Source organism: Hyaena hyaena, unplaced genomic scaffold (genome assembly GCF_003009895.1).
Source record: "Hyaena hyaena isolate Hyena2069 unplaced genomic scaffold, ASM300989v1 scaffold_252, whole genome shotgun sequence".
NCBI lineage: Eukaryota > Metazoa > Chordata > Mammalia > Carnivora > Hyaenidae > Hyaena > Hyaena hyaena.
Genome location: NW_024080884.1, coordinates 1,086,370 through 1,110,492, shown reverse-complemented (window position 1 = coordinate 1,110,492; position 24,123 = coordinate 1,086,370). Strand labels below are relative to the sequence as shown.

Here is a 24,123-nt window from a genome sequence, read left to right as displayed (position 1 = left end):
GAAAGACTACTATGTGAGGTGTGGCAGGCATGATAGCAGGAGTTTGGGTGAGAAGAGGGCATGAATTTCACTTGGAGCAAACTAAACTTGAAATGCCTCTCAGATACCACCAGGAAAGGTTTAGGATTGGAATTGTATAAACCTAGAATTTTCACCATGAGAATGAGAACATAGGTAAAAGAGTATAGGTGGAGAGAAGCAAAGTGCTTCAAAGACTAACATCTGGAATCTTCTCAATAAAATATCAGCAAGATGAGGAGACAGCAAAGATGTCCTGGGAACCGAGTGGTGAGAAATATGTCAAGAAGGAATGGATATGTCGAATCTGCTGGTAGGTCAAGCAATGTCAAGATTTAGAACTGGCAATAGGTCATAGTGATATGAAGTTGGTGGGTGACTTTGTGTGGTTGTGGTTGGATGGTGGGGTTACAAATCTCATAAATGTATCCTCTACAAACTAGTTTATGATTAGTCTTTGCCTTACATAGTTTTTAAGTATTTTCCCAACTTGCATGAAGTAAATGCATGTTGTCTTTTCTCACAGCAGCTAGAGAGATAGGGCCTTGAGACTTTTGACTTTGAGAAGAGAGAAGATGGGCAGAACCTAACAACATGGTACGAAGCCAAGGTTTCAGGAGAGAGATGACTGGGAAGAGATGTTTGACAGTAGGTGATGCTTCATGAGCCTGAGGGTCAGTTATATAGAATATTTAGCTTGCAGCAGTTATCGTTCTGGGCTTCACTTCCCTTCCATTTTGTCTGAGTACAAGGTTATTGTGTATTTTGTTCTCTGGAAGAATGAAAGAGAATGAGTGGTTTATGTCACCCTGGGGAAAATAGTGTAGAGACAGGGAGAGAGGAGGCACAGGAAGTGGTGTGGTGCTTGAAGTGATGAACAAGTGAGACAAAGGCAAGGACTTGGAACAGGAACCGAGGGACTGAAAGAGAACTTATGTGCACACAATCCCTAGTCACAGATGTTTCAAAAACCATTGAGGAAGGTCCTCAGCCCCCTGTAGCTAATTGTTTTTTATCTACCGGTTAAAAAAAAGAAAGTTGGAGGATTTGGTTCATTTTAGTCCCAATGGAGAGTAATCTGAGCTTTTGGAGAAAGAGCTGATGACTGGGTTGGGACCAGAATAGCACAAGAGGAGCCCAGAGTGCCTTGTAGTTCCAGAAAGTAAAGAAGAGTTCAGAAAACAGAAGGATTGAGCTTCTCACAAGGAAACAAGAGTAAAACTGGAGGTGTCCCCAATGGCCAAAGATGGAGCAATCCAAACAATAAAATAAATAATGTAGTACAAATTGTACCCCAAAGTATAATACAGATATGTGTAAGTCCATGTAGATGTAAATAATAAACAAAAAAATTTTTTTTCTTATAGAAAAACTCTAAATAATATGTTTAGACTTCCCCTAAAAGGTGGAGTGTAGTCCCTTCCATATTGATTGTGGCCTGAACTTAATGACATGATTCTAAAGTGTAGAACTTGCAGGTGGAAAACAGTAGCATTATACTGAAGAACCTGGAAATCATATCTTGATTTGGTGATTAAGGTTATGATCCTCAGTGACAAGTCATGTTGGTAATATGTGCCCCCTGATAAGGTGTGATGACAATGGCAATTTCTTATTTGTCTGAAAACCTATAACCTCTATGATTGTGACCAAAAAAAAAAAAAAAAAAAAAATCAGACAAACATAGGTTGAAAGACCTTCTACAAAATACCTGAGCAGTGGTCCTCAATGCTATCAAGGTCATCGTGAAAATCAAGGAAGGACTGAGGCCCTGTCATAACTCAAAGGAATAAGAAGAGATTAAGGAAATGCGTCCATATATTCAGTGCTGTATTCTGAATCAGAGCCTGTAAAAGCAAAATGATAATCTCAACGAATTCTTGAAGTTTAGATAATGTACTGTATCAGTGCCGGTTTCTTAGTTTTGGCTAATGTATTATGATAAAATAAGATGTTAACAATATGGGAAGCTGGGTGAGAGGTAGAGGGGACACGTGTATAATACCCTGGCTAATATTTTGAAAATCTAAAATCATTTTCAAATCTCAGATATATTTAGAGTAATTATTAAAAGGGCACGTGGGTGGCTCAGTCGGTTGAGCCACCGACTTCAGCTCAGGTCATGATCTCAGGGTTTGTGTGTTCGAACCCCGCGTCGGGCTCTGTGCTGACAGCTAGCTCAGAGCCTAGAGCCTGCTTCGGATTCTGTGTCTCCCTCTCTCTCTGACCTTCCCCTGTTCACGCTGTCTCTCTCTCAGAAATAAATAAAACATTAAAAAAAAAAAAAAGAAATAGTTGAGTACTGATCAGGACTATAAAGAATAGAGCAAGTTGAGAATAGTGTCCATAGGAGGTGGGGTGGGGGGACTGTGATATACTAATATTTAAGCAAACACCTAAGGGAAGTGAGGGAGCTTTCTGAACACTGGCAAGTATAGCAAGTACAGAGGCCCTGAGGCAGGAGTGAGCTTGGACTGTTCCAGGACAGCAGGGAACTCAATGTGAGGAAAGAGGAGGGAGCGAGTAAGAAGTGGGAGGACATGAGGTAGCTCATCTGAAACTAAAGTATCCCTATGCGAGTGTCATTAGCCATCTCGTACTATTTCCAGAAGAAAAATAGATAAAATTATCATTACTCAGTGCTTTTATTTTTTCACAAAATATAAGAAAAGATAAACAAAAATTGGAAAACTCTCTTATAATATATAGATGAAATTTCTTTTTCTGACCTTCTTGCTTCTGAAAATTACCCTATGGCAAATCTGTTTCTAACAAACACTAAAGACAGAAGTAATAATGCCTTTAAAATATTGTATGTATGTAGCTTTGAATAAAATGTGCCAATGAAAGTATATATTTTTATTTAAAAATTTATGTCATGTCTTACTCTATTTGGGACCTTTGTTTTGCCACCTTAAGTCACTGTTTTCTTATTCAAGTATAATTAACATATAGTGTTATATTAGTTTCAATGTATGATGTAATAATTTGACAATTTTATATATTTCTCTGTGCTCATCAAGGTAAGTGTACTCTTAATCCCCATTTTGGAATCCTGAAAAAATTTCAACTACAGAAATAAATAATGTCAGACATAAATTTATATTCTAATATTTAAATTGACTATTTTAACATTTTTATTAAAAACTAGCCACATCACATTTTACTCTTTTAACTAATTCCCCAGTCCTGTGTGCATCTGCACATATGGAATTCTTCTGTATGTTTCTATTCGTGGATTCGTGTGTACCATGGCTTACATATACAAGTGCATTGCCATATGGTAAGGAAAATAATAAACTTATAACTAATAAGGTTTACTACAAACAGGGCCCCCAAATTTTTAAGGTTCTCATTGGCCATTTCCAGTTGGATATCACATATTTGGGCATATATTTCCTTTTCTAGATGATAGACTTTTGAACAAGAAACGGTGTAATTTAGGTGGAGTGTGGGCATTAAAATGTGAGTAACTGCGTGTTGGAGATTTGAGGAATGACACAGGTCATTGTTCAACTTATGACTTTAATAGGCAAATCTTAGAGCCAGTTTTGCCTTCTCAACCACCTTCTTGAATGTGTTTTTAACTTCCTTGTTTCTTAAGCTATAAACCAGGGGGTTCAGCATGGGAATGACCGTAGTGTAGAACACAGATGCAATTTTGTCTGTGTCCATGGAATGACTGGAGCTGGGCTGGGAGTACATGAAGATGACTGTCCCATAGAAGATGGAGACTGTAGTGAGGTGGGAAGCACAGGTGGATAAAGTCTTTTGATATCCCTCAGTTGAGTGCATCTTCAGGATGGTGATAAATATCAGCAGGTAGGAAACCAAGATAATTAACACAGCAAAAAAGATGTTGAAGCTTGCTACCACAACAAGAATCAGTTCACTGACATGTATGTCAGAGCAAGATAGAGCCATGGCAGCTGGAATATCACAGCAAAAGTGATGGACCAGATTGGACCTGAAGAATGAGAGGCTGAACGTGTCCCGAATGTGGATGGAGGCATTCAGGAAACCATAGATGTAGGAACCTATGGCCAGACATGCACACACATTTGTCGTCATGGTGGTGGTGTAATGGAAGGGTTTGCACACTGCTGTGTACCGGTCATAGGCCATTGAGGCCAAGAGGAAATTTTCCACAGTGGCCACAGCTACAAAAGAGAACATCTGAGCAGCACATGCATTGTAGGAGATGACCTTGTCTTCTATAAGGAGCCCAGCCATGAACTTGGGAGTGACAGCTTTAGAGTAACCAAAGTCCACCAGAGACAGGTTACTAAGGAAAAAGTACATGGGAGTGTGGAGATGGGAGTCCAAGAGAATCAAAACAATCATCCTCGTGTTTCCAACCAGAGTGATGAGGTAAACGAGGGTGAACATGACAAAGAGGGGGATCTGCAGCTCTGGGGCATTGGTTAGTCCCAGCAGGGTTAATTTAGCCACTTCTGTGTTGTTCTTCATGGTGTTGTTTTGGAACCACGATATGCCCTGTAGTGATGAAAATAAAGGAAGAGAGTCATAAACAAAAAAGCAATTAAAGTGAAATTGAAACAGATACATAGAAAAGTAGATAGGATAGATAGATGTGCATTATTTCTTTATAGCAGTAATTCTTCATATTATTCAGATCTCAAGTGTGAGCTTGACAATGAAATGTAATGCATGAATTCTCTATGCAGTTACACATTGCTAAAACTTAGGTATCTTCATGGGTCAAGTATCCCTTTCTATATTTTGTAAATTTGTAAAGTGAAATGTGAAGAATAATGTCTTGATCAAGATGGCATGTCTGGAATCAAATATATATGTCATTTCAGTTCCATGGATCATTAAAGGTTTACAGTTGTGTGTTGCTCTAGACAGAAACTACTCTAGACACTATGTATGTATTCATTCATCTTTTTCTTTTTTCTAATAGTTTACTGTCAAGTTGGTTTCCATATAATATCCAGTGCTCATCCCCACAAGTGCCTTCCTCCATGCCCATCACCCCTCTTCCTCTCCCCCCAACCCCCATCAACCCTCAGTTTATTCTCAGCATTCAAGTGTCTCTCATGGTTTGCTTCCCTCTTTTTAACTTTATTTTATTTTTAAAAATATTTTATTTATTTCTGAAAGAGAGAGAGACAGCGTGAGCAGGGGAGGGTCAGAGGGAGAGGGAGATACAGAATCTGAAACAGGCTCCAGGCTCTGAGTTGACTGTCAGCACAGAGCCGAACGCGGGGCTCGAACCCACGAACTGTGAGATCATGACCTGAGCCGAAGTCAGACGCTTAACCGACTGAGCCACCCAGGCACCCCTTCATTCATTTTTTTCAACAACCCTATGAGATTGACTAGTTATTTATTACTCCCATTTAACTTATGAAGCACAGAGATTAAATCATGTTTATAAAATTAATACTGCCAAAGCCAAGTTTTGCCCCCAACATTGGTTCTTCAGTCCACTGGTCTTAATTAAAGTAAAATTGAATTTAACTCAATTTACACTTACTCATTGTTTCCATTGCTCCAAACTCAGTGTTTGGGGCTTTCTACTTAAGTAACAGAGACATATAAGCATAGTGGATGTGGTGGGGTAACTGGAGCAGTGGGGTGTGTACAACAGCGAAGGCAATTCTGAGGGCAAGTCACAGTGTCAAGTTTAGAGCTGAGGCTCTAGGAAATGGTGCCTATCAACCCTGTCATTTACTACCCAATAAACATTGATTCCAACCTCATTATCCAGACCTGATTTTCTCCATACACAAAGAGCAGATTGTAATGAGATCTACCCCAAGATATTGTTGAGAGATATAAGTGAGATAATACATTATAAACAATGAGTAAAACGTTGGATGTTTAGCATGGCCTGATAAATTTTACTGTAGTATTATTTTAGGATGGGATGATAGCTTTTCTGTTGGGGAAAGGTGGGTGGTGACATGCCGAGATTCAGATGTTGGTGAGTTTTGAGGTCTTGTATTCTCTCCTTGATTTCTTTTTCTCACACACTTGGTCCGCCGTTTATTTTCTCCCTTCCAGTGTTCCTCAGTCTGTCCTCTGCCAGATCGAGTGACTGTTCTAGTCATTCCAAATGAGCTATTCCTTTCTTAAAATCCATATTTTAGCATGAGTCAAAAAGAGTGTCGTTTCTTAAACTTATTCTTCCTCCCATGACTATCATCTCATAGTTGAATCACCAAGATCAAGGGTTGAAAGGTCTCAGTTTGTTGGTTGCCTTGAGCCTGCAGGTCTGTTTTGGTTGAGAGCTCCACGCTTCTAATTTATATCATATGTTCTTATGCACGATCAGTGTCTTAAATCTTTTAAATTTGAATTTAAAGCCTTTAGAAACACATCTATCCTCTAATAATCATTCTGTACCATACCTTCCTGATTCTGTCACATTCTCACTCAGAAAATCTAGACACTGTGGTCATTGGGTCTGTCAAGTTTTGTCAATCATAACACCTTCAGAATAGGACATGTTCTACAAACAGTAAGAGGTATATGCATACACATTTCTATTTATGCATGTGTACATAAATTTATGGATGAGTTTGTATATATGCATAAAAATATGTCATTTCAAGGGGCCTGGGTGGCTCAGTCAGTTGATCATCTGACTTCTGCTCAGATCATGATCTCATGGTTCACAGGTTTGAGCCCCACATCTGGCCCTGTGTTGACAGCTCAGAGCCTGGAGTCTGCTTCGGATTCTGTGTTTCCCTCTCTCTGTGCCCCTCCCCTTCTCATGCTCTGTCTCTCTCAAAAACAAAAACATAAAAAAATTTAAAAATATATAATTTCATTTAAATTCAATGTGATGTTGTGAGGTAAGAAGAATTACTATTCCTACTTTAGCATTTGAGAGTTTACATAAAGCTCTACAATTACACAGTGTGAATGAGGAAGATTCAAGAATCAAAAGTCCCTGTGACTAAGTCAAAAGCCTGTGCTTTTAGCAACCTTATCATTGGCCTCTTTAGATGTGTCAGTAATACTACTAAGGACCAGATAATGTGGGAAATATTACAGTGGAGTACTAATCTTGTTAATTGAATTATACACTTTTGTAGTTTGTAGAAAGGTTATTTAACAGTCTTCTGTTTTTCCTAACCTCTAGTGGCAGGACAGATAGTATAAAAGATGAATTTAAAACTTACTAAATCAGGACATCACTTAACTTTTTTGTTTGGCTGATCTTTTTAAAGAAAGTGGTTGATGTGATTCCATAAATATCACTAAACTCCCCATTGATGGAAACTTTTATACTTAAACCCCAGCCTCAGCTCACTGCTTTAGAAGCAATGTTCAAATCATCTATTTCTGGGCTCAAATAACTCATTGTAAGTAGAGCGTCCTGTGGATTTTTCATGAATTATACTTCTTACTATAATTCACGCAATATATATGCAACATAGAAGCTTACCTTGCTGCTGGAAAAAAAGAGGCAATCCTGAAGAGTGAGTCCGAAATCAGACTTTTTGCTATGAAATACTGCATATGCACTGTTGGAGATGTTCTCTATCAGGTACTAGTGACAATATTCCAAGACTTCTAAGACAGGTAAAACTGGAGGAAAGATCCCAACATGGAATCATAAACCTGATCCAAGTCCTAAATCCACCCTTAGTTCTGACTATGATTTTGGATGAGCCACATGTCTTCTTGCTATTTGTAAACTAAAGGATAAGACCATCTCTCCTACATAATTCATAGAATTGTGTCGTGATGAACAAAGGAAGGAAGCTCTATAAAACACCTTGCTGAAGGGTTCTCACTTTGAAGTCAATCAATATCATTTCCATGGGGAGCTGTTTTCCCTGCCCATGATCGCAGGCTTGACACAAATTCTCGGGTCCAAGGTCAAGGAGGAAGGTCTGCATGTACTAGCAACAATCAACAGTCAGACGAATAAATGATGGCTGGTTGGGCTGGTCACATGGTCTGGTGCCTCTGGAATGATGTCTCGTTGAGTCACATTGGGACTTCAGGGACTAACTCATGGAATCAAGAGTGAGTGAGATAGAGACGGAGTTCTCTGTGCATGTCCCTCAAGAGGGCATCTGTAGCTCTCCCCCACCTTCTTAGGGAGAAGCAGTTAAACAGCCTATGAGGACCTAGCTGGATATGATCAGGTTGCACACATCTTTTCATATCACATGTTCTTTCTAACCACCCTCCCATTTTCTTACTAAAGTAGAATTTACAAACAACAATGATATCCCTAGTTTCTCTTGTATAAATCTAAGAGTTTGGTCACATTTACAAGGTCATTGAACCATTAGCACCACTGCATTATAGAATAGCTCTATTATCTAAATAAAACCTCCACGCTTCTTTGTGCTCAACCCCTTCTCCCGTCTGCTGTCCCTGGAAACCACGAAACTGCTTTTGTCCATGTAATTTTGCTTTTGCAAGAATATCCTATAAATTGAGTTCCAGTGTTTGTAGCCTTTGTGTCTGGATTCCTTCATGTAGGATGTGTCTGAGATTCATCCTTATTGTTGCCTGTATTAAATTCCTAAGACTACTCTTAAAAAGTACCACTAAGTCATTAGCTTTAACAACAGAAATGTATTGTCTCACATTTCTGCATGCTAGAAATCTGAAGTCAGTGTGTCGAGGGGTTGGCTCTGCTTGTTGGTTGTGAATTCTGTAAGGGAGCATTTGTTTCACATCTGTCTCTGAGCATCAGGGCGATGTGCTGGTGTTTTTTGGCCTTCCTTGGTCTGCTGACCATTCTGACCTCTGTCTTACTCTTCACATGGTGTTCCCTTCTTGTGCCTGCATTTGTCTAAATTTTCCCTTTTTAAGGAGGCATGAGAAGATTTGGGGCTCACCTTACCCAATGGACCTTATCTTAAGTAAGTAAATCTGCAACAATCCTATTTCTATATAAGATCATATTTTGAAGTACTGATGGATAGGAATTCAACAGATGAGACACTGAACTGGACTTTGGACTTCTCACCAGGGTATTTTGTTACTTAAATTGTTAAATCTGTGTTTCTGTGGATGGATGTGGATTGGGACTTTCTATCCCATCGTCCTGCTAATCTTACTCTCTGCTCAGTTTTATTTTGTTTATAAATACAGCAAAACCTTGGTTTGCAAGCATAATTCATTCCAGAAACATACTTGTAATCCAAAGCACTTGTATATCAAAGTGCTATTAACCCTTTATCAGATATATGATTTGAAAATATCCTTCCGTTCAGTAGATTGCCATTTTGTTTTGTTAGTGATTTCCTTCATGGTGCAAAAGTTTTTTATTTTGATGTAGTCCCAATAGCTTATTTTTTGCTTTTGTTTCCTTTGCCTGCGGAAACATGTCTAGAACAAGGTTCTAGATAAGGCTGGTGTCAACGAACTTACTACCTATGGTTTTTTCTAAGAGTTTTATAGTTTCAGGTCTCACATTTAGGTCTTTAATTGATTTGTTTATTTCTGTGTATTGTGTAAGAAAATGGTTCACTTCGTTCTCTTGCATGTAGCTGTCCAGTTTTCCCAGCATCATTTATGGAATAGATCTCTTTTTTCCTATTGTACATTCTTTTCTCCTTTGTCGAAGATTAATTGACCATATAAGCATGGGCTTATTTCTAAGTTTTCTGTTCTATTCTAATGGCCTATGTATCATTCTTGTGCCAGTATCATACTTTTTGATTACAACTTTGTCATATATTTTGAAATCTAGGATTGTGATATCTCCAGGTCTATTCTTCTTTTTCAAGATTCTTTGATTATTTGGGGTCTTCCGTGGTTCCATGCAAATTTTAGTATAATTTGTTCTAGTTCTGTGAAAAATACTTTTGGTATATTGATAGGGATTGCATTGAATGTATAGATTACTTTGGATAGTATGGACATTTTAACAATATTTTTTCAATCTAGGAGCATGGATTATATTTTTATTTGTTATTTTTATCTTCAATTTCTTTAATCTGTGTTTTGTAGTTTTCATAGTACAGGCTTTCAGTTCCTTGTTTAAATTTATTACTAGTTTTTTTTCTGTGTGCAATTGTAAGTGGAAACATTTTCTTAATTTCTCTTTCTGTTACTTCTTTATTAGTGTATGGAAATGCAATCAATTTCTGTGTAATAATTTTGTATCCTGAAACTTTACTGAATTCATTTTTTACTTCTAATTTTTAATGGTGTCTTTAGGGTTTTCTATGTATAGTATCATGTCATTTACAAATAGTGACAGTTTAACTTGGATGTCTTTATTTATTTTTCTTGTCTGATTGCTGTGGCTAGGACTTCCAGTGCTATGTTGAATCATGTCGTAAGCATGATTCATTTCTTCAGTTAGGACTATTAGAAAAGTTATTCAACTAAAGAAATAAATAACAGTAGGCAATAACCCAATTAATTATTCTTAATTATTTTATTAAATACTACATAGATTCCATTTACTTTTGACAAAGTTTCCACTGTCATGAGTATGTGTCCATATGTCAGCATGGAACATGTGTATGCATCTTTGTACATGAGATTGTTTGTGTCCCTATTTTACATGTATATTTGCATTGACATGATTTAGAGAACATACATGTGGAATAAGTGAATAAATCAAATGCCATTAGCTTTATACGAGCAAAATCCAAAGCTTCCTATGATTTTCCTGAGCTTTCCTTGCCCAGGTATTACATGTATGGACACTTACTTTTTGCTAGACAATATATTTTTTAAAGGATCAGGTTATAATTTCAGGATTAAATATAGAGTGAGGTTTAAAATGTTACTCATAGCATAGGGAAGTTCTGAGAGAAATGAAACAAGATTATTGCATAATCTACAACATCAGATTCCCAATTCTAGAGACAATTTTAACTCCTTAACTACTTTCTTGAATGAATTCTTGACTTCTTTCTTCCTCAGACTTTTGACAATGAGGCTCAGCATGAGAATAAACATAGTATAGAACATGGATGGGATTTTGTTTCTGTCCATACTGGACCTGGGCTGTAAGTTTATGAAAATGATTGTGCCATAGAAGGTGGAGACTTTAATGAAGTGGAAAGCACAGGCAGACACAGATGGTAGTATGATGTAAGGGGTTGCACACTGCCATGCAGTGCCCATAAGCCATTGATGCCAAGAGGAATTTTTCCAGAGTCAGGGCTACAAAAAGAACATTTGAGTAGCACACACATTGTAGGGGATGACCTTGTTTCTTATTAGAAGCCCAGACATCATCTTTGGAATAACTGTTAAGGAGTCACAAAGTCCACCTGTGACAAGTCAGTGGTGAAAATGTACATGTGAGTGTGGAGACAAAAGCCCAACAGACTATAAACATGGTGATCTCAAAGTTCCCAATCAGAGTGATGAGATGGAGGTGGGTGAACATAATAAGGAGTAGAACCTGCAGTTCTGGGCCACTAGTTAGTCCTAGCAGATGAATTTAATTGACCCTGTACTATTTTTCCTGGATGTGATTCTAGAATTATGAGATCCTCTGTGGTGAAATAAAGTAAAGGAACAGAGTAATTAATAATAATAATAAAAAGAATTGTGCAGAGGCACCTGAGTGGCTCAGTTGGTTGAGCATCTGACTTCAGCTCAGATCAAGATCTCATAGTTCGTGAGCTTGAGCCCCGCATTGGATTGTCTGCAGCCAGTGCAGGGCCTGTTTTGGATCCTCTGTCCTCTTCTCTCTCTGCACCTTCCCCACTCTCTCTCTCTCCCTAAAATAAATAAAGATTTAAAAAAGATAAAATAAAAAGAGATGTACAGAAATTGAAATATAGAAGTATAATTTTATTATGGCAATAAGTTGTTCTCCAAAGTTCTCCAGATCTAAATCACAGGCATGAAATTGCAATTTAGGGCGTACTTTATCTGTACAGCAACAGACATTTTTAAGATTTTTAATTGTGGTAAGAAACAGATTACCAATACCCAAGAAATAAAATGAAATGCTTATGTATATATCTAACAAAATGTGTACAAGATGTATATGAGAAAAGTATTAAACTCTAATGAGCAAAATCAAAGAAGACTTAGGTAAACAAGGAGATAGTCTATGTTCATGAATAGGAAAACTCAATATTGTTAAGATGTTAGTTCTTCCCAACTTAATGTATAGATCTAAAGCAATCCCAGTCAAAATCTCAGCAAGTTATTTCACAAATATCAGTACATGGACTCTAACGTTTAGATGGAGAGGCAGGAGACCGAATATAGCTAGTGCAATATCTAAGAAGAACAACGTTGGAAGGTTCACTCTACCTTACTTGAAGACTTTCTGTAAAGCTACAGTAATCAAGATAGTGTGATATTGGCAAAAAAAAAAAAAAAAAAGACAATGGAATAGAATAGAGAGCCTAGAAATAAACCTCCATTAATATAGTCAATTGATCTTTGACAAAGGAACAAAGGCAACCAAATGGAGCAAAAATATAGTTTTCAGCAAATGGTGCTGGAACAACCTGACAACCACATGCAAAACTGAATCTAGAAAGAGGCTTTACATATGCCCTGCACAGAAATTAAGTCAAAATAGATCATAGACCAAAATGTAAAGTGTGAAACTGTAAAATTCCTAGATGATAACATAGGGAAAAAAATCTAGATGACCTTGGGTATGGTGGTAACTCTATAGATAAAACACTAAAGTCATGATTCATAAGAGAAGTAGTTAATACAGTGGGCTTCACTAATATTAAAAACTTTTGTGATTCCATAAAATTTTAGGATAGTTTGTTCTAGTTTTGAGAAGAATGCTGGTGCAATCTTGATTGGGATTGCATTGAATGTGTAGATTGTTTTGGGTAGTAATGACATTTTAACTATATTTATTCTTCCAATCCATGAACATGGAATGTTTTTCCATTTCTTTGTGTCTTCTTCAATTTTCTTCATAAGTTTTCTATAGTTTTCATCATACAGATCTCTTATATCTTTGGTTAGGTTTATTTCTAGGTATTTTGTTTTTTTGTGCAATTGTGAATGGGATCAGTTTCTTGATTTCTCTTTCTGTTGCTTCATTGTTGGTGTATAAAAATGCAACCGATTTCTGTACGTTGATTTTGTACTTTGCAACTTTGCTGAATTCATGGATCAGTTCTAGTAGGCTTCTGGTGGAGTCTGTCGGGTTTTCTATGTACAGTATCATGTCTGCAAAAAGTAAGAGTTTGACTTCTTCTTTGCCAATTCTGTCTGATGCCTTTTATTTACTTTTGTTGTCTGATGGCTGATGCTAGGACTTTAAGCACTATGTTAAACAACTTAGTGGACATCCCTGTGAGATGGGAGGGTGGTGAGGTGAGAGTGGTCATCACTGTTGTGTTCCTGATCTCAGGGGGAAAGCTCTCAGTTTTTCCCCATTGAGCCAGTCAGAGTGGCTAAAATGAACAAATCAGAGGATGCTAGATGCTGGCGAGGATGTGGAGAAATGGGCACCCTACTACACTGTTGGTGTGAATGTAAACTGGTGCAGCCCCTCTGGAAAACGGTGTGGAGGTTCCTCAAAAAATTAACAGTAGAACTCCCCTAGGACCCAGCGATAGCACTGCTAGGAATTTACCCGAGGGATACAGGACTGCTGATGCATAGGGGCACATGTACCCCATTCATATAGCAGCACTCTCAACAATAGCCAAAATATGGAAAGAGCCTAAGTGTCCATCAACAGATGAGTGGATCAAGAAGATGTGGTTTATCTATATAATAGAATACTACATGGCAATGAGAAAGAATAAAATCTGGCCATGTGTAGCAACATGGATGGAACTAGAGGGTGTTATGCAGAGCGAAATAAGTCAGGCAGAGAAGGACAGCTACCATATGTTTGCACGTATAGGAGGATTAGGAGGAACTTAACGGAGGACCATGGGGGAGAAGGGGGAGGGGGAAATAGTGGGGGAGAGGGAGGGAGGCAAACCATGAGAGACTCTTGAATGCTGAGAATAAACCGAGGATTGATGGGGTGGGGGGAAGGGAAAGGGGGTGATGGGCATGGAAGAGGGCACTTGTGGGGATGAGCACAAGGTGTTATATGGAAGCCAACTTGACAATAAACTATTAAAAAAATAAAATAAAAACTTTGTTCTGTGATGAACAATGTCAAGAGAATGGGAGAACAATCCAAAAACTGGGAGAAAATACTTGCAAGTGACACATCTGGTAAAAGACTGTTATGCCAAATATAGAAGGGATTCTTAAAATTTTAAAAAAAGAACAAACAACTGGATTTTTAAATGGGCCAAAGCTTTAACAGACACATCAACAAAGGAGATATACAGATGATAAATAAGCCTTCTAAGAGATAATCCACATCATAGGCCATCAGAAAAATGTAAATTAAAACTCCAGTAGATTTCACTATACTCCTATTAAAAATGGTCAAAATCCAGAGCACTGACAACATCAGTGGTGGTAGAGCAACAGGAACTTTCATTCATTGCTGGTCAAAATGCGAAACAGGACAACCCCTTTGGAAGACAATGTGGACATTTGTTAAAATACTATAGGAGTAAAGATACTCTTACCATATGAGTAAACATACTCTTACCATATGATGCAGCAATCATTGTTATTGGTATTTACCCAAATGAGTTGAAAACTTATGTTCACACAACAACCTACACAAGAATGTTTACAGCACCTTCATTCATGATTGCCAACACTGACAGCAACCAAGATGTCTTTCATTAGGTTAATGGATAAATAAACTGTGGTATAGTTAACCGGCACTAAAAGGAAAGACATGGAAGAATGTTAAATGCATACTACTACATGAAAGAAGCCAATATGAAAAGGCTCTCTACTGTCTGATTCCAACTATATTAGATTCTGGTAAAGACAGAACTAAGGACACAACAGAAAGAACAGTGGCTTGGGGTAGGGTGGGGAGAATCACTAGGCAGAGCAAGAGCGATTTTTAGAGCAGTGAAAATAGTCTGTATGGTGCTATAATGACAGATTCAATTCATTATGCCTTTGTCCAAAGCCATAGCATATATAACACCAAGAGAGAACCCTAAGGTAAGTTATAGAATTTAGGTGATTCTTTTACCTTTTTGAAAATAATAATGTGAACATGTTGATTCTGCAAAATGACTCAGTCAAGACAGGGATATTAATTCATTTAGATTTGATATGTATGTACCTTCCAATAAAATGTACCAAAACAATATATACTTTCATTTAAAAGTACATGATTCTTCTTCTATTCAGAATCTTAAAAGAGTTGTTCAATAAAAGAAATAATTACAATTAAACATGACTTTATATTTAATATCTCAATTAACTACTTAAATTATTTTTATTAAAAACTAGCTACACCCCACTTACCTCTGACAAAATTTCCACTCTAATGTGTATGTGCCTATATATGGGACATACACATGTGTTTTGTTCATGGGCTTGTTTGAACCCCTATTTAACATATCTGTTTGCATTGGCATGTGGCAGAAAAAAAATGTAAGTGCAACAAGTGAATAATTCAAATATTATTAGCCAAGTTTGACATGTGGGTCCCCAAATTTCTAACACTTCCCATTAATATCTTCATTCAGGTATTATATTTCTGAAAAATTTTTTAAGTTTATTTATCTATTTTGAGAGAGAGATTCACTGAGAGAGAGAGAGAGAGAGAGAGAGAGAGAGAGAGCCAGGAGAGAAAGAGCAGAGAAAGGGAGAAGAGAGAGAAACAGAGCCAAACAGGCTCTGTGCTGAGAGCAGAGGGCCAGATGCAGGGCTCAAACTCACCAACCAGGAGAGGATGACCTGAGCCAAAGTCAAATGCTTAACCAACTGACCCATCTGGTGCCCCTTAAAATGTTTTCTTTTTGCCAGACAATAAAATTTTAAAGAGATAAGGATGTCACTTCAGAAGTTTAAATGCAGCATGGGACTGATCATCATGGGGAAAGTCTGAGTGGAATTAAACAAGGTTATTATGCATAGTGTAACATTAAATTACTAATCCTGTAGAAAAATTTGCCTTCTCCACCACCTTCTTGAATGCACACTTGACCTCTTTGTTTCTCAGGCTGTAGACCACAGGATTCAGCATGGGGATGATCATAGAATAGAACACGGAAGCCATTTTGTCTGTATCCATGGAATGGCTGGAACTGGGCTGTAAATACATGAATATGACTGTCCCATAGAAGATGGAGACTGTAGTGAGGTGGGAAGCACAGGTGGACAAAGCCTTTTGGTGCCCTTGAGCTGACTGCATCTTCAAAATGGTTATAAATATGAATAGGTAGGAAATCAATATAACCAGAAGAGCAAAAAGGGCATTGAAGCTTGACATAAAAACAAGAAACAGTTCACTAATGTGTTTATCAGAGCAGGAGAGAGCCATGACCGCTGGAACATCACAGAAAAAATGATGGATCAGATTGGACTTACATAAAGACAGACTGAATATGTCCCCAACATGGAAGGAGGCATTCAGAAAACCACAGACATAAGAGCCTATGGCTAGAAAAACACACACACCTGTTGTCAAGGTGGTGGTATAGTGGAGGGGTTTGCACACTGCTGTGTAGCGGTCATAGGCCATTGAGGCCAACAGGTAATTTTCCACCGTAGCAAATGCTACAAAAAAGAACATCTGAGTAGCACATGCATTGTAGGAGATGACCTTGTCTTCTATAAGTAATCCAGCCATGACCTTGGGAGCGACAGCTGTAGAGTAACAAAAGTCCACCAGAGACAGGTTACTGAGGAAAAAGTACATGGGAGTGTGGAGACGGGAGTCCAAGAAAATTAGCACCATCATCCCCAGGTTTCCAACCACATTGATGAGGTAGATGAGGGTGAAGATGATAAAGAGGGGGATCAGCAGCTCTGGGTCACTGGTTAGTCCCACTAGGATGAATTGTGTCTCTTCTGTCCTGTTATCCATCAATGTGATTAGGGAATTAAGAGATGTCCTGTTAATGAGAAATAAAGGAGAAATTAATTCTAATTTAAAATTCTAATTAGAATTTCTAAGAAATTAGAATTAGAAATTCTAAGAAATTTCTTAGAAATTCTAATGACATTGAAATGTATAAATACCATGCGCATTATTTCATTAATAATTTGTACTTCAAAATGATCCTGATCTAATGTTAAGGGCTTTATATATAAATAAGCATGTGAGAGTATGTGTGTGTGTGTATACAATGGATAGTAGTATTATTTTTATTTTACCATTGAAGGAATTAGGAATTTGAGGAATTATGTGATATTTTACAATGATATCACTAGTATGAAGAAGATTCAAGTTTGAAACCCAGTTTTGACCTGATCAGAATCTTGCACTTTTAACCCCCTCATTGTCAAAATATTTAAAGGTGCCAATAACAATAAGGATGAGATTATGGTGAAAAGGTTAAACTGCAATTTGATTTTGCTCAGTCACTCAGTTCCATTTATAGCTTAAAGAAGAGTCAATTCATGCTTTCTTTTACCTCCAATGAGAGACCATCTGAGAGTGAACAAGATGGAATTACCATGTACTCAAGTACAGCATCAACTATCTTATTTTTTTGAGGGAAGCAGCAGCATATTTTATAAGTATCATTAAACTCCCTACAAATGGAATTTTGAATTTATACTCCAGCTTCAACTTACTATTTTAGAAAAAATATTCAAAACATCAAATCTCTGCTCAAGATGGGGGTATATCAGGGGTAGAGCATTTGACTGCAAATCTCTGGTCAAACAACTCATAGCATGTATAGCTCTCCTACTCCATTTGCATGAATTACACTTTTCACTAATAATGTATATGGAATATAGAGGCTTACCTTGCTCCTTGACGAGAAGGGACAGTCCATCCTCAACAGGGAGTGTGAAATTCATGAGAAATTCATCCAAGAAATAACCCACACATACCGTAGAGAATCTGTTATGTTCAGTAGTGGTCAAAAGTTTCCACGTTCTCCAAGGCTGAAAATAAAATGGATAAAAGCACATTAACAAGGACCCAGGAACTTGGGCTCAGATTCTGAATCTACCACTATTTCTTACTGTGCCCTCAGAGAAGTCTTACTTTCTCCTTATTTGTAAAATAAACATAGTAAAAATACTTCTCCCACATATTTTTACAGAATTGTGTCTGCAAATAGCAAATAAGGGAAGGTCTATAATATAACTCAGTAAGGGTTACCATTTTATTTTATTTTTTATATTTTTATTTATTTCTAAGAGAGAGAGAGAGAGAGAGAGACAGCGTGAGCAGGGGAGGGTCAGAAAGAGAGGGAGACACAGACTCTGAAACAGGCTCCAGGCTCTGGGCTGGCAGTCAGCACAGAGCCCGACGCGGGGCTCGAACCCACAAACCGCGAGATCATGACCTAAGCGAAAGTCGGAGGCTTAACTGACTAAGCCATCCAGGCGCCCCAAGGGGTTACCATTTTAAAGCCACTCAATACAACTTTAGTCTTGAGGTGAGTTCCTTGGCCATGTGTTGCAGGCTGGCAGCAGCTCTTCAGGTAGGGAGAAGGCTTGAGGGCACTGACGGCCCACTGGCATTCAGATGAATGTAGGATGATCACCGAGCCCAGCGTGCAATCTAGTCTCTCTAGAATGATGCTATGTGGACTGTTTTTGCTATTTCGGGGACTGATATAAGGGCACCAAGAATGAGTTATAAAGATATGGGGCTCAGGGGATGCTCCTTCAAGAGCATCTATAGCTCCTCATCCCACCTTCCTACGGAAGAAGCAATTAAACTACCTATTGGGACCTTGCTACATGTATTGAGTGGATGCGCACAGTTGTCATTATTTGTTATTTCTTTTTCCCCCTAAATGTGTGATTTAGCTATTTTCAGCCTACAGTGGGTCATATGGGAACATTCCACACCATCTTTGAAAATTTTCTGTAACTCCAAAATAATTATACATTCAAATAATTAAATTTCAACGGGAAAAACATCCCTATATAGAATAAAGTGAGTCTTGTAATATGCTACACCATCCCACGAGTAGTAGCATGACCATCTCTGTACACTGAAGCAAAAGTTTACAGATATGGAGATGTTGAAGCTGATAATTAGACCGAGACAAAAAATGGAGCCATGAGTGCACATTCCCAGAGGTAGATTCAGTATGGAATGAGGCTCCCTGAGGGGCAAATTAAATGCATATAGTTGTATATTACTTTGGGATTTTGAAAGCAGGTCGTGTTTATTACTGACAGATATTTTCTGGTTTATCTTCTATATGGATTTTTTGAACCATTTCAGTTAGGTGTATAGGCCAGTGTGCACCAAGTAATTTTCCAAATTAAATCCTACAGCAAATTTTATATAATCTCATCTTAATGCATTTCTATAATTTACCAAATAGCATTTATCTTGTGTTTCCTTGATACCTTACAAGCCATTATTTCTGAGCAAAAATTCTAAAATGGGTTGAGGTCACTCAGCTATTGAGATTTCCAGGAAATCATCCCAAAAGTGAGGGCTGCATGCACTGAGTGAGAACACAGATTAAAATATTTCAGCAAAGTGGAAAATAAGCTACAATGCAGGAAATGCTCTAGAAGCATACCTAGACAATTACTACAAAGAATAAACTACAATCCTCAGACTCAAAGACTTAACATCTGGTCCAAATGGACTCAAATTATTTGTTTGTTAGTTAATTGTTTATTAAGAATCTACAATTAATCACATACTCATTTAGGTATTGGTGTTCATGTGGTAAATAAAACAGATAAAGTCGCTGTTCCTATGGAGTTAGATTCTAGTTAGAAGACATAGTTCACAACGCAACCGGCCAATCAATAGACAACAGGTAAGTGTTTATAAGGACGACGAAGAATAATGCAGGGTGAGAAGTTGGTGTATGCAAGAAGGAGATAGAGACAATTTTTTAAAAGTAGGCAGAGAAGGCCTCTGAGATTATGGAGACCCTGAATGAACTAAGGGAAGATTTCTTTCAGAGGGAACAGCAAGTGGAAGACTCTGAGGTGGAAGCATATTTGAGTTGTCCAGAAATAGCAAGGAAATCACCATGAATGAAGTGAGGGAGAAGTCCGGGAGAGGGACAAGAGATGGCCTAACACCACTAAAGTACAAAAAAAAAATGCGAAATAGGGGCACCTGGGTGGCTCAGTTGGTTGAGCGTCCAACTTTGGCCCAGATCATGATCTCGCGGTTTGTGGGTTCAAACCCTGCGTTGGGTTCAGTGCTGACAGCTCAGAGCCTGGAGCCTGTTTTGGATTCTGTGTCTCCCCCTCTTTTTGCCCCTCCTCTGCTCACACTCTGTCTCTCCCTGTCTCAAAAAATAAACATTAAATTTTTTTCAATAAAATGGGAAACATTAACCATTTCAAAGCATTTTTAGACAGAAAAGTGTGCATTCTTGATATTCTCTGTGCATTTTTTTTAAACATTATGAGAGTTTGAGGTTACATGTGAATAACGGAAAATGCTTTTATTTTCCTCCATTTTTTGTATTCTAGACCTTTTGTTCTTTTAAAAAGTGTAATGTAAATATGTTGATTCTACAAAATGACTCAGTCCAGACAAAAATATAACTCGATTTTTTAAAAAATTTTTAACATTTTTATTTATTTTTGAGAGACAGAGTGCTAGCAGAGGAGGGTCAGAGAGAGAGGGAGACAGAATCCGAGGCGAACTGCAGACTCTGAGCTGTCAGCACAGAACCCAACGTGGGGCTCGAACCCACCAACTGTGAGATCATGACCTGAGCTGAAGTCAGACACGTAACCAACTGAGTCAACCAGGTGCCCCAATATAACTCCATTTAAATGCAACATTAATGTGTCTTTCAATAAAATGTGCCAACAAAGCAAATACTTTTTAAAAAAATATTTTTATTTATTTCTTGGAGACAGAGAGAGAGACAGCGTGAGCAGGGGAGGGTCAGAGAGAGAGGGAGACACAGGCTCTGAAATAGGCTCCAGGCTCTGAACTTGCAGTCAGCACAGAGCCCTACGCTGGGCTCGAACCCACGAACCGCGAGATCTTGACCTAAGCGAAAGTCGGATGCTTAACCGACTAAGCCACCCAGGCGCCCCCAAAACAAATACTTTTATTTAGATTTCCATAACTTTTTCTTCAGTAAAGATTTTACAACAGACATTCAGCAAAAGAAACAAATATTATTAGCCACAAACTCATATTCTACCTGCTAAATGATTTTTTTTATTATTTTATTTTTTTTTAATGTTTTATTTATTTTTAGGAGAGAGAGAGAGACAGCGTGAGCAGGGGAGGGTCAGAGAGAGAGGGAGTCACAGACTGAAACAGGCTCCAGGCTCTGAACTGGCAGTCAGCACAGAGCCCGACGCGGGGCTTGAACCCACGAACCGTGAGATCATGACCTTAGCTTAAGTCTGATGCTTAACCGACTAAGCCACCCAGGCGCCCCCCTGCTAAATGATTTTAAAATCATTTCATTAAAAACTGCTTACACTTTGTTTACCTCTGACAAATTTACCATCACTGTGTGTATATGTCCTCATATTCGTAAAGGATGCATGTGTGAGCCTCTGCTCACATGCTTGTTTTTCCCACTGATTTACATGTATGTTTGCACTGACACATGGTAGAAAAAATGCATGTGGAACAAGTGAATAAAACAAATGCCATTAGTAAGTTTTTGTGAAGAAGGACCCCTGGTTTTTTATGGCTTCCCTTGAAACATACTAGTTCAAATATTAACGTTTAGACACACTTTATTTTTACAAGACAGCAGATTTTTCAGGCATTCTGGACATAACTTGAGGAATTAAATGCAGTGCAAGGCTTAAAATACCAATGGGAGAAACTGAGAGAAAGGAAACTAGATAATTCTGTATAATATAATATTAAAATCCCAGTACCAGAGATGATTTTGCTTTTTCCAATACTTTCCTGAAAGCATTCTTGACCTCTTGGTTCCTCAGGCTGTAGACCACAGGATTCAGCATGGGGATGACCATGGTGTAGAACACGGATGCCATTTTGTCTGTGTCCATGGAATGGCTGGAGCTGGGCTGTAAGTACATGAAGATGATTGTCCCATAGAAGACGGAGATAGCAGAGAGGTGAGAAGCGCAGGTGGACAAAGCCTTTTGGTGCCCCTGAGCTGACTGCATCTTCAAGATGGTTATAAATATGAATAGGTAGGATATGATTATAACAAGAAGAGCAAAAAAGACATTAAAGCTTGACACATACACAAGAATCACCTCACTAATGTGTTTATCAGAGCAAGAGAGAGCCATGACCGCTGGAATCTCACAGAAAAAGTGATGGACCACATTGGACTTACAGAAAGAAAGACTGAACGTGTTTCCAACATGAATGGACGCATTCAGGAAACCACAGATGTAGCAACCTATGGCCAGACGAGCACACACACTCATTGTCATGGCGGTGGTGTAATGGAGGGGCTTGCACACCGCTGCATAGCGGTCATAGGCCATTGAGGATAAGAGATAACTTTCCACAGTTGCAAAGGCTGCAAAAAAGAACATTTGAGCAGCACATGCATTGTAGGAGATGACCTGGTCTCCTATCAGCAATCCAGCCATGACCTTGGGAGTGACAGCTGTAGAGTAACCACAGTCCACCAGAGACAGGTTACTGAGGAAAAAGTACATGGGAGAGTGGAGACGGGAGTCCAGTAGGATCATTATGATCATCCCCAGGTTCCCCAGAACACTGATGACGTAAATGAGGGTGAACACAATAAAAAGTGGAATCTGAAGTTCCGGAGTATTGGTCAGACCCATCAGGATGAAATCCATCACTTCTGTATTATTCTCCATGGGAAGTACTAAATTCTTTGTGGTAATGAGAAAGAAAGGAACATTTGGTAAACAGAAAGTAGATGGCACTGACATACATTTATTTATTTATTTATTTATTTATTTATTTATTTATTAAGTTTATTCATTTAATTGAGAAGAGACAGAGACAGCACAAGCAGGGAAAGGGGCAGAGAGACAAGGAGAGAGAATCTCACGCAGGCTCCAAGCTGCCAGCACAGAGCCCTACTCAGGGCTCACACTCACAAAACTGTGAGAGCATGACACACAGCCTAAACTGAGTCAGATGCTTAACCAACTGAGCCACCCAGGCGCTGCTGCTGTGAAATTTAAATATATAAATACCCCGTTTATATCCCCATTTAATTGGCAAGAATTCATTCTTCATGATTCTCTTATATGAAGCATAGATTTGAACAAAAAACTTAGTACTTAGAGAAATGATCTATATGGTTCATCCTGTTGAAGCCAAAGGATCCTTACAGGTTACATAGCCAACTTCTTTTTTTTAATTTTTAAAAAATGTTTTATTTATTTCTGAGAGAGAGATAGTGTGAGCAGGGGAGGGTCAGAGGGAGAGAGAAAGACACAGAATCTGAAGCAGGCTCCAGGCTCTGAGCTAGCTGTCAGCATGGAGCCCAACGCGGGGCTTGAATCCACGAACTGTGAGATCATGACCTGAGCTGAAGTCGGATGCTTAACCAACTGAGCCACCCAGGCGCCCCAACATAGCCAACTTCTTACTTGTGCAAATGCACAAAGAGAGGTGCAGAAAGAGGTTATGATTTATCCAAGGTCATATGTTTGCTGTACATATGTTTCCTAAATCAGATTTCCTGAGTTTATTGACAGCTTACATTTATACAGTGCTCATATCAAGTACACACTTATGTTTAATATGTTTAAATATGCTTGGAAACCAATTTGATAATAAATTATATTAAATAAATCAATATGCTTAATACTCTCAACAAACCCACAAATGATTGTTTGTGCAAGTCTACGTCAGTATCAACCAATAGAGTCAATCCTTGGACCCAGGGAAAGTGATTTCCTAAACCTATGCTCTTTAAAAATTTTTTAAAAAATGTTTATTTGTTTTTGAGAGAGAGAGAGAGAGAGAGAGCATCATCAGGAAAGGGTCAAAGAGAGAGAAGGAGACACAGAATTTGAAGCAGGCTCCAGGCCCCAGCTGTCAGCAAAGAGCCCGACACAGGGCTTCAACTCACGAACGGTGAGATCAGGACCTGAGCTGAAGTCAGATGCTTAACAGACTGAGCCACCCAGGTGCTTCTCCTAAACCCATGCTTTTAACTGAAGTTTAATTGAATTTATTTTAACTGAGTTCATATTTATTCATTGTGTCCA

The 24,123-nt window shown here is 38.4% G+C and overlaps 3 protein-coding genes across 3 annotated transcripts; all 3 read right to left on the bottom strand.

Moving 5' to 3' along the window:
• Positions 1-3,543: 3,543 nt before the first annotated feature.
• LOC120240335 (olfactory receptor 5B2-like) lies at positions 3,544-4,488 on the bottom strand. The gene has a single exon (XM_039245046.1). It carries the CDS (start codon positions 4,486-4,488, stop codon positions 3,544-3,546), a length of 945 nt encoding a protein of 314 aa, XP_039100977.1.
• An 11,452-nt stretch (positions 4,489-15,940) lies between these two features.
• LOC120240336 (olfactory receptor 5B2-like) lies at positions 15,941-16,888 on the bottom strand. Its single transcript, XM_039245047.1, has one exon. It carries the CDS (start codon positions 16,883-16,885, stop codon positions 15,941-15,943), a length of 945 nt encoding a protein of 314 aa, XP_039100978.1. The 5' UTR covers positions 16,886-16,888.
• Positions 16,889-21,810: 4,922 nt separating this feature from the next.
• Positions 21,811-22,758, bottom strand: LOC120240337 (olfactory receptor 5B2-like). Its single transcript, XM_039245048.1, has one exon. The coding sequence runs from the start codon at positions 22,753-22,755 to the stop codon at positions 21,811-21,813; it is 945 nt and encodes a 314-aa protein (XP_039100979.1). The 5' UTR covers positions 22,756-22,758.
• Positions 22,759-24,123: the final 1,365 nt, after the last annotated feature.